This window comes from Oikopleura dioica, chromosome 1 (assembly GCF_907165135.1).
Source record: "Oikopleura dioica chromosome 1, OKI2018_I68_1.0, whole genome shotgun sequence".
NCBI classification, from domain to species: domain Eukaryota; kingdom Metazoa; phylum Chordata; class Appendicularia; order Copelata; family Oikopleuridae; genus Oikopleura; species Oikopleura dioica.
In genome coordinates this window covers 14,055,802-14,068,750 of record NC_137291.1, presented here as the reverse complement: position 1 = coordinate 14,068,750, position 12,949 = coordinate 14,055,802, and the positions used below count along the sequence as shown (strand labels likewise).

The 12,949-nt window shown below is 41.8% G+C and overlaps 2 protein-coding genes across 4 annotated transcripts in view; one reads left to right on the top strand and one right to left on the bottom strand.

The window, feature by feature from the left end:
• The window catches only part of LOC145695324 (cathepsin L-like), a 31,822-nt gene extending 24,125 nt beyond the window's left edge, over positions 1–7,697 (bottom strand). Inside the window, exon 1 of the mRNA XM_081772329.1 lies at positions 7,661–7,697. The gene's annotated coding sequence lies outside the window, so the exon portion shown is untranslated. The remainder of the gene's footprint in view (positions 1–7,660) is intronic.
• LOC145695281 (dual specificity protein phosphatase CDC14A-like) overlaps positions 299–12,949 on the top strand; it is a 30,194-nt gene continuing 17,543 nt past the window's right edge. For all 3 annotated transcript variants that reach the window (XM_081772295.1, XM_081772300.1, XM_081772289.1), the window contains exons 1-3: positions 299–443; positions 643–810; positions 853–1,025. In XM_081772295.1, coding sequence (XP_081628421.1) covers positions 378–443; positions 643–810; positions 853–1,025 — 407 coding nt within the window. In that variant the 5' untranslated portion in view covers positions 299–377. The remainder of the gene's footprint in view (positions 444–642; positions 811–852; positions 1,026–12,949) is intronic.

Below are 12,949 nucleotides of genomic sequence, written 5' to 3'. Positions count from 1 at the left end.
AACAAGTGTTTACAAAACAATTAATCCTCTTTCGGCATCTTCATATTTATATTTCCGCCAATCGGTGTTTCCATTTTTCTTCTCGTCGAGGATTCCCTGTACAAGCACACTCTGTAATTATCAAAAATATTCAATTTCATTTTTATTATTTTTTTGCCATTGCTTCCCAAAAATTTAATTAAAAACCAAAAAATATTGCTACAAAAATCGTTCGAAAAATGCTCGAATGCTATTTCTATTTATAAAATAAATATTGATTTAATAAAAAACTGAAAATAACCAAAATAATTTTAGACTTGAAAATCGCGGCTGAGTTATTGTTTTAAAAATTGAAAAAATAAAAGTCGGAAAAACGAGTTTCAAAAAGCGTTTTTGAAATGACTCGAGCCGCTTCGGCGAGTACCATGGAAAACGAAGTGATTTCAGCCTGCGAGTTAATAAAGGTAAAACTGCTTCTGTCACTCATACTGAGGGAATTTCCCGGGCTAAATAATTAAAACCAAATAATTGGAAATATCGACCTTTTCTTTCATTATCTCTTTTTTGAAAGACACGGCTTACAGCCAAGCCTTTCTTAATTTAAATTCCAGGGATTAAGGGGGTCACCATCTAAAACTCGTCAACCAGTTAATATGATTCTAGGATCGATTATACTTCGCAACGCTGAAAACCAAGCCCAAGAGCACTGCGCACACTCACTACTTCTGCATCGACGACGAGTTCGTCTACGAGAACTTCTACGCCGACTTCGGGCCTCTTAACTTGGCGCACATCTACCGCTACTGCTGCCGAGTAAACAAGAAGCTCAAGGTAAACAGCTCTTTCTTCTTCCTTGATTTCAATATTAACTAGTCGGCCTCGTTGGCAAAGAAGAAGATCGTGCATTACACCTCGCTGGATCCGAGAAAGCGCGTAAACGCGGCTTTCCTCGCCGGCGCGTACCTTATCATTCACCTCAGAAGAACGCCTGATGAAGCGCACCGGCCACTGGTTTCTGGAGGCGGGCCTGCTTATCTTCCATTCCGGTTAGTCCTGCTTTTTGGAGGAATTTCGAATGCAAGAAAAAGAGAAATTTTGTTTTTGAGTTTAATCTCGACCGACAAGAACGAGTGTTGTCAGGAGAATAGATGCCAAAAATCCTCTAGGCGCAGATTTTCAGCATTTTTTTCATACGGCAAATTGGACAACCTTCTGTTGAGGTCCAACTATATCATACCTGTATAATAATAACAATAACAATATTATCTCTGTGTCTTATTTATTTTCATTTCGAGCGTTTATCTCTCAGCTCTGATGATTTTCAGTGAAAAGTGTCAGGTTTATATATGTATCCGAACTCGCTTAACCGGCAGTTAGAGGTTTTGTTCAACGGCCAGTTAGAGCTATCGTTCAACAGCCAGTTAGAGCTATCGTTCAACGCGCATTAACTGGTAAGCTTTAACACGCGTTAGGCATCGGCTACGCCGTAGTATGATCAAGGCTGGATCCCAATACTCTCCCCCACTCCCCCAAAACTTAGGACTTCTAAGTTAGAAGGAGAATTCGATACAAAGTCTCGCACCAAAATTGTCGATGTAGCCGACAGTAACTGTCCTTCTCTTTCGTAGTATTTGCGATCACCGTGCTTAAGAGCGATGAACTGGTCAAGATTAACACAGATAGCAGTGGGTCCAGCAATAGCACCTTTCTGTGGTACTTCATTGAGCATACCGACGTACAAATCAACATCTTTTCCTTAGTTACTGGACATTTGTGAAATAATAACCGGCCACAATGGTGTCATCCTCACTTCTCTCGCAGTTCTGGCATTATAGAATTTCTTTATACCACCCATGCTGCATACATCGGTCTCTTACTTCCGTGTAAGAGGCAAGGCCGTGGTCCCGACCTCTCATGATATTAATTGCTTGAAGATCTATTCCATGAGATGCAAAATTAGGCTTGAAGAACATGTGAACGGTATCCTCAATCCATTTAGAGCTCATTTTCATCGGTTGTTCACGCGCCGCTGCTCGGATAAGTTGTCCTGGTGTTACTCCCGATGCCTCAGATAGAACTTGTGGATCAAAGAAGTTATCTCGCAAGAATGCCGTTTTGATTCGTGTTCCCATTTTATTTATGGCGAAAATTTCAGATCTTTGCATCGAATGTCCCCAACGGAAAAGAGCAGCCCCAAACTCGTTTCGAATTGAAGGGTCCGTTTTGCTTGGAAAGCCGTCGAATCCAAATTTTGCATTTTCGGGGTTGTTATCTGCATCATCGTCGTTGACTCTCCCCATTTGTTGCCCTGGAGGAAGGGGGAAAAGATCAGGAGTGTCGAAGAGGTTGGTTCCAATTACCAATGGCATGAATTCAGTAAAAGAAATATGTTGGAACACGGCAAGGTTTATTTGACGAGCTTCCATGAAGATTTTATCTTCCGTTGCGTCTTCCATGACGCCTTTGAGGCCAACAGCAAGTTTATTGTGCATGCGGAGGAAGGCCGTGTGAAGAGATGTTAACATGGGGTTTTCGGCGCACCGGGTGTCACCTGCAATCGGAAATGGCAGTTTTTTTTCTCGTTTAAAACTCTGGTGGCTCGGATCTTTTCAGAGTCAACTCATCATCACATTCTCAGATGCGTTAATCCTCCTAAAAGTCTTTCTAGAAGCAATTGAATTTGAAGTTCTGCACAGCGCTTGTTTGACATTTACACTAGATGCTTGGCAATTGAGCAAATCTTGTCCGAACATTTAAGTTTTCATTTTGATTTCTTTGCTTGTTTGAGCATTTCTAATTTCGAGATATCAAATCATAGCGATAACAAAAACGCTAGAGCTTGAACTGCCTATTTCCAGCTCGCAGCATTTATCGTGGTAAATAAACGTAGCCTTCAAGTTATCGTCAGGTTCAAGAGTTAGCTCTTGATCATTTTCCGACACGTTTTCAAACTCTTGAGAGAACAGGGTGAGCGATGAAATGGAGCGTACCAATATTTCACTTTGGCACAGCGAGTTCCACTATTTCAACGATAAATTTCCGCAAGTCGCGAGCCCCATGTAAGCGACCTTCCTAATGTAAATATTGTCAGGCATAACAGTAGGAGCGCGATCTGCTCGAGGATCTTTTTCCGAGGAATAACTTTTCTTCACGCTCAACAAACGGTGAGGTGTGAATCGGAGAGCTTTGAATGTTACGTCTTCTTGGAATAGAACGAATTTTTAGTTAATCTCTATTTTAATTTATGAGAGCGCTGGTAGATACCCATTTCCCAGATTGCAAATGCACCAAAGCAGAAGTTCCCGCGAGTAAATTTCCATCTTTGATTGTCGCTGAAATCTATCTTTCAACTGTTTCGTATTCGACGATTTCTTCCGAAGTTTTTTTAAAAAAATTGTGACGAGAGTGAAGAGCGCGACGTTCTGAATCGCCCAGTTTTGATAAGAAAGATCCTTGAGAACTTGATTGAAAATAATCATCGAGGCGTCGCCCCGGATATTGCAAAGAATAAGGAGGTAGCTTAAAAACTTGACTCGAATATTACTAGAAGTAATCAAAGAAGCCAGCGTGGGCACCAAATCATCTCTTTTCTTCTGCTGTCTAAGTACCGTCTGAAGAACGGAATTACTTCCCCGAAGTTGTCAGATAAAATCGCCTTCTCCGCCGCTTTCTGAACGGTTTTTTCCGGATACAATTGCTCCATTAATTATTCTTCAGAATTCGAGCGCAGATTTCTTCTCCGAATTTCTTATCTTCTTCGCTGCCAGAATATGGGTGGTTTTTGGTCGAATAGGAAGTGAAAAAGTCGAGTTTTAGAAGACGCGAGATTTCTGATTCTGGTCCGTTGTAAGCGTAGCAATTGCACTTTTCTAACTCGCCAAGATGATTAACAACGTCGATGCTAATCCTTTTGTACTCGCCCTCTTGATCTAATCCCTCGAGTTCATTCAGTTGACTACTGTGGATTCTTGACTTTTACGCTCTCCGATGAAAAACTTCTTGACTGCAAGCAAGAATCTTTTGCAATATGCGAGCATTTTCAATCGGGCAAGTAATCTGGCTATTAGTAATTGATTACTGTTCGTTCTAAGACTGTTTATCCTTCCCTTCTCCTCCCCCCTTTTCGTTTCCTGTGCGAAAAAGACTCGCACGCGAGGCGCTCACGCCAATTTTTCCGACGGAGATTTTGAAAAATCAAATTTTCATCATTCGCAATTCTTCTTTTTTCTTTTTTTTTTTCCAGTTTTAAGAGAATACTACGGCAAATGAGCAATTCTGTTGCTAAGGGTAAGAAAGTACAGTTTCCTTTTCTGTTTAACTGAAAAAAAAAACTATAGCATATGGAATCCCTTACGCCATCAGAAAACTACGATCTGAGAAAAAGGAGTTGCAGCTTACGGTTGTGTCTTTATCAAAACGAATCGATCATTTGAATTATCGTCTACGAAGAGTCAACAGGATCAGGCGTCGACTGGCTGCTAGACTAGGGGAAGAAACGGAGAACCTTATCTCGATGGAGGCTCGAAATCGCACGCTACGATCACTGTTGGAAGCAAAAAAAACTGCTACTCCTCCGCGCCCAGCTTCCCCCATTAACCTCGATAGTTCTGACACGGATTCTTCTTCGCTGCCTTCGCCAATCCGCTATTCTCCAGATCGGTAATTGATGCTCATTTTGGTTTCATATTCTTTAAAATACTATCTAGTGCTGAATCCAGCTCTTCCGAGGACGATTACAACCGTCCAAGATTCGTACACCCTCAGATTTCGAGCTCGTAAGTAATTTCTATTTTCGGTCCTTCAAAAATCCGTATCTCTAGTTCCTCAGATGAAGAAACCGATGAAGAAACAGGCCACGATGAATTCGACTTCAAGACCGAGCAGTAGACGAACAATAGATCATTTTCATCATAAAGAGTTCTTTTTTTTTTTTCCCATTATTGTACTCTCCTAACATTTAACACTTCCATCTTCATCTTCTTTCTTCATTTAATACATAAGTATTATCAATTTCAGTCGTCTATTTTAACTATCTTCGGAGCACGTAAAGAACACTAGATCATGATCTTAGCTTGAGAAAACGTTTGTGAGGGAGAACTTTTAGTTGTTCAAAAACCCTCATGCAGCATGCATAAGACATTGTTGAAACATCAGTGTGAAAGAACTTGAGAAGTTCGTAAACGAAGCATCTGATGACGACTTCAAAGGTTTCTGGCAAGTTTGAATGCGCAGTGTTGATCAAATTAGATAATCCCGCTTCCTCAAAGTCCTAAGTGATCGAGATAACTCGGGCGAGATTGGGGCCGATTTGCGGTAAGACAGCGACGTTTTCCGCCCGAGGGTCGTAAAGCCGGATTTCTGTCAACATCACTATTTCATCGAGTTTCGAAACTTCAGATAGCGCAAGTTCTAGTTCTGAGTCGAGCTTGTCTTTCAATTTTTCGTGACTGTATTTCAAAATCGTACCACAGCACTTTTGCCAGACACTGCTCCTCGGTCTTTGTTATAATTTCATTGTAAAACTTTCGGCAATCGACTGGCTGTTTTGATCATCAGTAGCTTTTGAAATTTCATCGAATAGAACCTTGAGTAGTGGCTTTTATGATTCTGGTTCAGCCGCCATTTCTTCGAGAATAGAAGCGCAGGAAGCAGCGGATCCGCGAGCAAGATCAAGAAGTATGTTTGACACTCCATCGAAAATGCTGGTCTTTGGCTTTGAGAATCGAAATTTATGAGTCTCAGACTCTTCCACATCTGCTTCTTCGCCGTTTTCTGTCGCTACTTCTATGATTGTTTCTTTCGCTGTTTTCTCGGCTACTTTTCGCGATAAGTTTTATTTTAGAAGAAGCCACAAAGAAACCAACTCATGATTGCGAACTAGAATGTCTTCTGTTTTCAATCCTTGGCAACTTTCCTCGCACTCTTCGGCGATTTCGTTGTACAAGAAGTTGTAGATTGCGTTTTTGAAATCTTTTGTGGCGTTTTTCGCCAGTATAATGATAATTTCGAGCTGAAGCAAGGCGAATTCAGGCTCAAGTCGATCAGACTTTGAAACCAGTATTCCAACCAAATCGATCATTTCGCGTTGAAGTCTTGAGGTTTTCGAGTCTTCTGGAGTTTGATTTTTTTTGTTTCTGGATTTCTATCGAACGCAACTCATCTTGGTCATCTTTTTTACCCGCGCTGCGTTCTTCTCGGATGGATTTTCTGCAAATTCAGAAATGGTAGATTGAAAGCAGCTTTCAACTGATTCTAGCAATGCGTTAAATAAGTCTTTCTGGTCGTCGACATTTTCTCGTGATAGCTTCTCGATGAGACTAATCGGCTGGCGCATGATCGAGCTGACGTCGTGTCCGACTAGAATCATTCCACAGACAGTTTCGAGCTTTTCTTGGCAGACTTCGTTCCTGTTCCATTCGAAAGTAAACGCATAGCCATCTTCGGATTTTTCAACCAGCTGAGGCTCCGCTTAGTTTTCAGAGCTATCGACACAGTTGGTGTTTATGATTGAATCGTATTTTAAATCGTTTTCACAAACGTCCCCATCTCGATAGATAAGAACACTCATATCGCTTGAGTAAATAGCGTTATAGAACTTTCCAAGTGATTGGGGATCCGAGCCGGTTTTCTTATTCTCCTCGCACAGAGAAAGATCGTACTCATCATCAAGAGAAAATGAGGATTTTTCGAAGTCTTTGCGAATATCAACCGATTTTCCAACATCGCCTTCGGAAAAACGACAAGTTTTGCTGGACATATCCGAGATCGCTCTCGCCGCGCTAGTTCTGTGAATGACTCCGATTTGACACTCATTTTCGCCCAAAGAACTCGAGGTAAAATACTGCGGCGCATGTTCTCTTCCGACATGAGGAAACTCAAGAGTGACAGTGAATTGATTCGAGCAGGCGACCTTCTCGAGCTCTTCTTTTCCATAAAATTTCATTTGAACAGAGCTGTCTTGTGATTGGAATTTCGGTTCAGGAGAATCTTTGAATAACGTTCGGATTTCTCCCTTTTTTCAACAAACAAGCTGCTTTTCCAGCACATTTCGTTGGAAATTCTCCGTCTTCTGGAAGAACAGAACAGAGACTGTAGTAGATCTTATTGCCTGCTGGAGATGCTGGAATAGACAGTATTCGCGAGTCGGGAGAGGTCGATTATTGCGTTTTTCTTGGTATTCACTGTGTAGCATTTTGAAAGCGTTTTATCTGCTTTCTTTTTCATCCTTGCAAGCTGCTGAGGTCCGCCATCCAAATGTAAGTTCTCGCTTCTTATCTTTCTCAGATTTCAAAATAAGCTCCGGTGGAAAAGTAGCACCAAGAGGTCGATGTCCGCATACAAACTGGACGGTGAGTTTTGAACTCGTCAACGTCGTCGAAATCATTTGAGTTCTTCAGGACGAATGAAGTAGAAATTGAATCCGTCTCTAATTCAAATTCAGAGTCGTCTTTCGGAATCGACACTTTCGTATGCTCCTCGCCAGCCGGTTTGATACAGACGAGGCCATCTTTACAATGTGACGACGTTCCACATAAATTGAAGAGGTACATGTCCAAGTTATCTACGGCTTCCCATGCTCCGACGAGGCTTGAGAGGTCAAAATTACTGTTGAGATTTTTACATTCCAACGAAAACGCAACACTCAATAAAAACAACAGCGATTTCTCACATTTCATCCCTGTTAGACAATCGAAATCGGACTCAAAAATGGGATGAGTTTTGAAACTTGTCCTGAGAAAGGAAAGACGATTGTTCTAAAATTTCTGAACATTGTTACTGTCCACCCGGGTCTGTTATTGGTGAACGTCTGGATAAATGAACTAAGCAACCAAATTGTAATGTGATTTCTTCGGAAAGATTTTTCAACCAGGAGATGTTCGCCAGAATGACTGTTCAAAATATACGTGCGGATTTTGAATAGTATTTCTTTCCGGTGATATTTGGATATTACTGGGAAATCGTTGATCAGCTTTCCAAGTAGGGACTTAAGAATATTATTGTTGGCAAGGAGTTCTTTAGGGAAACAAAAAAAATTATCTACGATTTTTATGCGTAGATTCCAATTCTTGGCTCCGAGTAAATCTTGAGTGAATGAGCTCGCGATTGACTCACGTGGAATAAGATCGTCCTTTCCAGCCTCTTCTTCACTGTGCTCAGCGTTAATGTCGTCGTCGTTATTGTTCGATTTAGCTCTTAACGCTTTGAGCACGGATCCACGAGTGGGTGTCAATGGTACACCGTCGAACTTTTGCCAAGTGACAAAAAGCAGTTACTGAGTCTATTTGGGGCCTTGATGGGTTCTTTTCGGTCGCCAACTTAGAACGTAGCCGGGGAACATACCGATTAAGGTGGCGATAGCGTCCACTGCATTACCACGGACGATCGCATTAGAGTTGACAAGAGCTTCCACAGCTTCTTCGATCGTTACTTTGAGTTCCGACTTGCCGGAGCCAAACCGAGGGAGATCATCGCTGGACCATCTCCGAGACTCTGCTACAATTTTTGACGCTTTCCAGTTTATTTCCCTCAGACAGTGCTCGAGGTACTAGATGAGCTAGTGAAACGGAATCTGCCATTGAAGGGAGCGATCCAGCAGAGCATTTTGGGTCAGTAACTTTGTCGAGACGGTAGCCAAAGACAATGTTGATAGAGGTATTTGACAAAAATACAAAGTTTTCATCCCAAAAAAATAACATCAATTGCGGAGTCATTCCTAGCAATTGGTTAGTTGGAAGCAGCCATATTTTCTGCTGAATTCTTCACTCCTTCAAACAAAATTGATTTTTCGACAATTTGGTCCGAGTTCTGCATGACGTGCAATGCGGGAGTTTTTGGCATCGTGATTGTCTGTAAAATTAGGGCCTCGATATCGTAATTATTTCTCCGTAAATCAACACCCGCAAATTGGGTGTTTTAACACAATGGCGGCAGTCATTTTCAGTCTAAACATTTCTAATTCTAAATCCCTTCGTTCAAAAATCACGTCGATTGTTCGTGACAGCTCAGACAACCTTTTCTTGACAGAGAGGGCAAGAATTCTTTTGTTCCAGCCAAGTTTTCATACAATTCGGGTGAAAAAAATGACCGCATCTCGGGAGGAATGCGGCTTCTTTTTCGAGATTGTCTAGGCAGATTGAGCACGGATCCTCCTTTTGTTCGGGCGTAAGTTCTCGAACTTGTAATGCTCGTATTCGCCCTTGGACTTCTGCGCGTGTTGTGACTACGGGTCGAATTTGGTTGACTATGCGACCATCAGGGGTTACGAACATCAGGGGTTGAGGATAACGTTGTTGCGCTGGTTGTCCTGGCGATTGTGGCTGCACGCGAGGCAGGCTGTTAATTAGGCTTCTGAGTGATTGAGGTTGCATAGGGGGCCCAATAACTCCGAATGGGTTTGATCTTTGCGGTTGATGATACGTTGTAACTGCTCGATTCGTCATTGTTCCTTGCCTATGGCTGGACTGAATCGCTGTGTATGTAGAAGCACCACTTCTCCGAGCGACTCTTCGCACTCCTTCTGACTCTGCTTGGGTTACGTACGCTCTACTTGTCCCTGGCACGCCTTGAGCTAGTGCAAGTTAGTGTGAATTCCATTAAGTCTTACGAGAGTGTGGCTGCTGAGGCACCGACTGTTGCTGGTGATGCGTAGAACTTGTTTTGTCGATAAAGTCCGATCCACATTGTGGGCAATTCCAAGGTTGTCGCAGGACGGCTACTTTGGCATCACATCTAACATTTAAATAACATGTTTGTTTAATTTTAATTCGTCGCTTGTAAAGTGGGTGACTTAACCGAAAGCAGTTATACATCCGAACAATCAGGACGGCTAGCTTTTCTTTCGCTGTTTATCGCACCTCAAAAACATATCCATCTATATCTTTTGGGCAATGGATTTCGCGAATACCGTTCTATTTCTAGTCTTTTCCAGTCTAAAACTTCATGATAGAACAATTAATTTTCATTTAACTAAAATCATTATAATAAGAGCAGGTTTCATAAAATGATACTTGCTTCAGAGGAGGCGTGTTGAAACAGGCTCGATAGTCGAATCAGTATTTGCACTCTTCCTTTTCTTACAATTTCAGTAACATTTTCTCGTCGGTCATTTTTACTGTTAATCCAATCTTTTGAGTACTTTTTCATTAACTGTCGTGAATTTCATTTTATAATCGTTGGGTTAAAGTAGCATTATTGAGGTCAAGTCGTCAACCAAATCGAATTCTTCTTACAACTTCAGTAACATTTTATCGGCATGACATCGGAGGTCGTCTCCACAAATGATTTCTTCATATTTGTTGTGAATTTCATTTTTCAATTTTCGGATTAAAGTAGCATTACGCGTCCAATAGAATGCTTTATGGACTTTCAGCGGCATTTTATCGCAGGTCGTTATTATCGTGTTATTACCATTTTGTTCAGTCTAAAGTGATTTTGTTTGTAAGACGCGGGTCTGTTTTCTACAATTAACAACGCTGTAGGTTCTTGTTGGAAAAGGAAGGGATTACTTCGCTAGGCCTTATGCTTTTCTGCGTCCTTCCAGTCGACTATCAGTATGCGAAAGATGGCATAAATTATGCCCAATCACAGCATATTTTATAACAGAGGTGATTGAGCAAATCGAATACCAAGTCTCGCAGTCCGCCTTTTTCCAGGTTAGTTTTCTCCGTTGGTCTTTCGGTCCGATTCGATATCTAGATAATAAGAGAGTGTCAATTGATAGTGCTCTACAATGCTATTTAGGATGAAGCAAAAGTAAGATTGAACACGTTTCAAGGGAAATCTATTGGGGGAACGTCTCCAGCGATCATAAGGGGAAGAATTTTGCTTTTACTCTTCTCCTGCACTCTGAGTGTCCAGTTGATAATTGTGAGATCCACTTATGGCGAATTCTTCGATGCCATCGTCAAGGTTGTCATGTAATAACAAAGCGCGTCGAACCCATCGATTGGACTGGTAAAGAACAACCAGTCGCGATGTGTTCACGTTGCGCATGACTTCGTCTCGCAAGGCTTTGCCATAGGCTATCAGATTGATACTTCCTCTTACATCACTATCGAATTCGAGAGTTAAAAAGAAGGCAAGGACCAGCTCTTTCTCGGAGTGCAAGGTAAACCGCTTTTTATGATCGTTCCATCGCCGAGCGGCCAGAGCTCTCAGTTTTTCAGTCACTTCCAAGTCCATTCTGAATATTACATTCAATAGATATCTCTGGAATATGGAGAAGCGAGATGAGCTTCTTCCAGCAATAATGAAGGTTTTTCCTCAATCTAGCACAGGAATTTATTTTTCTCCAAAACATTGGCGACAGACAGCTATGTATCTGTCTGTTCCACCAATAATTTCCAGTTGCTGCTCGGATTCTTGCAGACGCTTAGAGAACGACGCGTCTTCCCCACAGATCATGCAGACAGCTTTAAGCTTTGTCACTAATACCTGGATTATCTTCAAACTTTGAGATTGAGTTACCTTTTTCGGCGGAGGGTACCAAGTCAGTGATTCCGTTGAAACTTCGTCCTTTAAAATCTGCATCGAGGGCAGCAATGATGACAATCTTTCCTTTATTCACCATGAGCTCCGCGAAACGGATGCAGTCTGGGTAGAATTGCCCTTCATCGATTCCAATTACTACGAACGTTTAGATCAAAAATGACAAAGACTTACTACCATCGACTTGTTCGAGACATTTTCCAGGAATCGCGCCCAATTCCAGAGCTGATATGACTTCGATAGTGTGTTGATCGTGTCTCGTTATGTCTTTGAGACCATATCTATTATCCCTCGCGTATTTGATCACGATACATTTTTTCTTGGCTAACTGGTATCGCATAATTCTTCGCAGGAGCTCAGTCGATTTCCCAGCGAACATCGGTCCAAATATAAGTTGTATTTGACCAGTTAAGGAGGGGCTTTTTCGTTCGACTTTGCACGTACAGTTCATCTATTTGATTAACTGTTTTCTGAATTTCCCTTATGTTATAACTGTTATCCATTGACAGCATTTGGGACTAATACGCAAGTACTACAGTTTTTTTTTCATCATGATCATCTATAATTCTTATAAAGCCTATTCTGCTGGACAGGCCGGGTTTTCAGAATTCGGCGCACTAGAACAGGGTTCATCACCAGAGTATTGAATTCTAACGTGAGTAGTCTTGAGTAGTTTGCTGGCAGGAAAGATAAGGCTTAAGGTAGGCTCAATCCAGCTTCGGGTGTTTGCCTGTTCTGATTGAGTCCGACCTTTATGCCAATTCTTTCCACCCTATTGTATTTCCCGATTATCCTTCAAGCCTCGGATTGTCTTCATTCTTTTTTTGACCTTGAGTAGCTAAGGTACACGATCGTCATTCTTAAATCAATTTTTTCTTATCCACGGTCAACTTATGATAGGGAAAGGATGATCTCTCGTTTGATGAACATAAGGTTGGAAAATGGAGACAGGATGAGTAATTTGAAGTTTTCGGGATTATTTTTCTCTCCAATGTTGGCGAAGCGCGGACTTATTTCAGGGCTGGTCTCTTACATCCTTGGGTCCAATGCTCTTTCGTAAGTCATTCTCAGATTAGTATACAATGCCGTTCCATGGAGGTGCATTCGTTTCGAGTGAGGGAAAAGTCTCGCCATGGCGTTTTTGATGTTCCATCGAGCTTGAGATAAGGGAATTCGGCATTTAGCCATTATTTCGTGGCTTAAGGGAGTTTTTATTTCTTGTACTCCTTGACAAAGGCGTACCTGAGTCTAGCCTCGCTTACACAAGCGGTAAAGTCAACAACAACCTCTTGGAGAATAGTTTGAGCGCATATTTCGTGAAGAGTGTAGTTGCCTTCTAAAGGTTGATGGCGACTCCCTTGCATTGGCGACCGAGCTCTTACTCTGACTTTCGAGGTAAATACTGGTTGACTCATCATCATTGGAAGTAGCGGGTGCCCCTGCGGTAGGGAAGGTGCGGTCGTCGTTGCACTAGTTCTGGTCG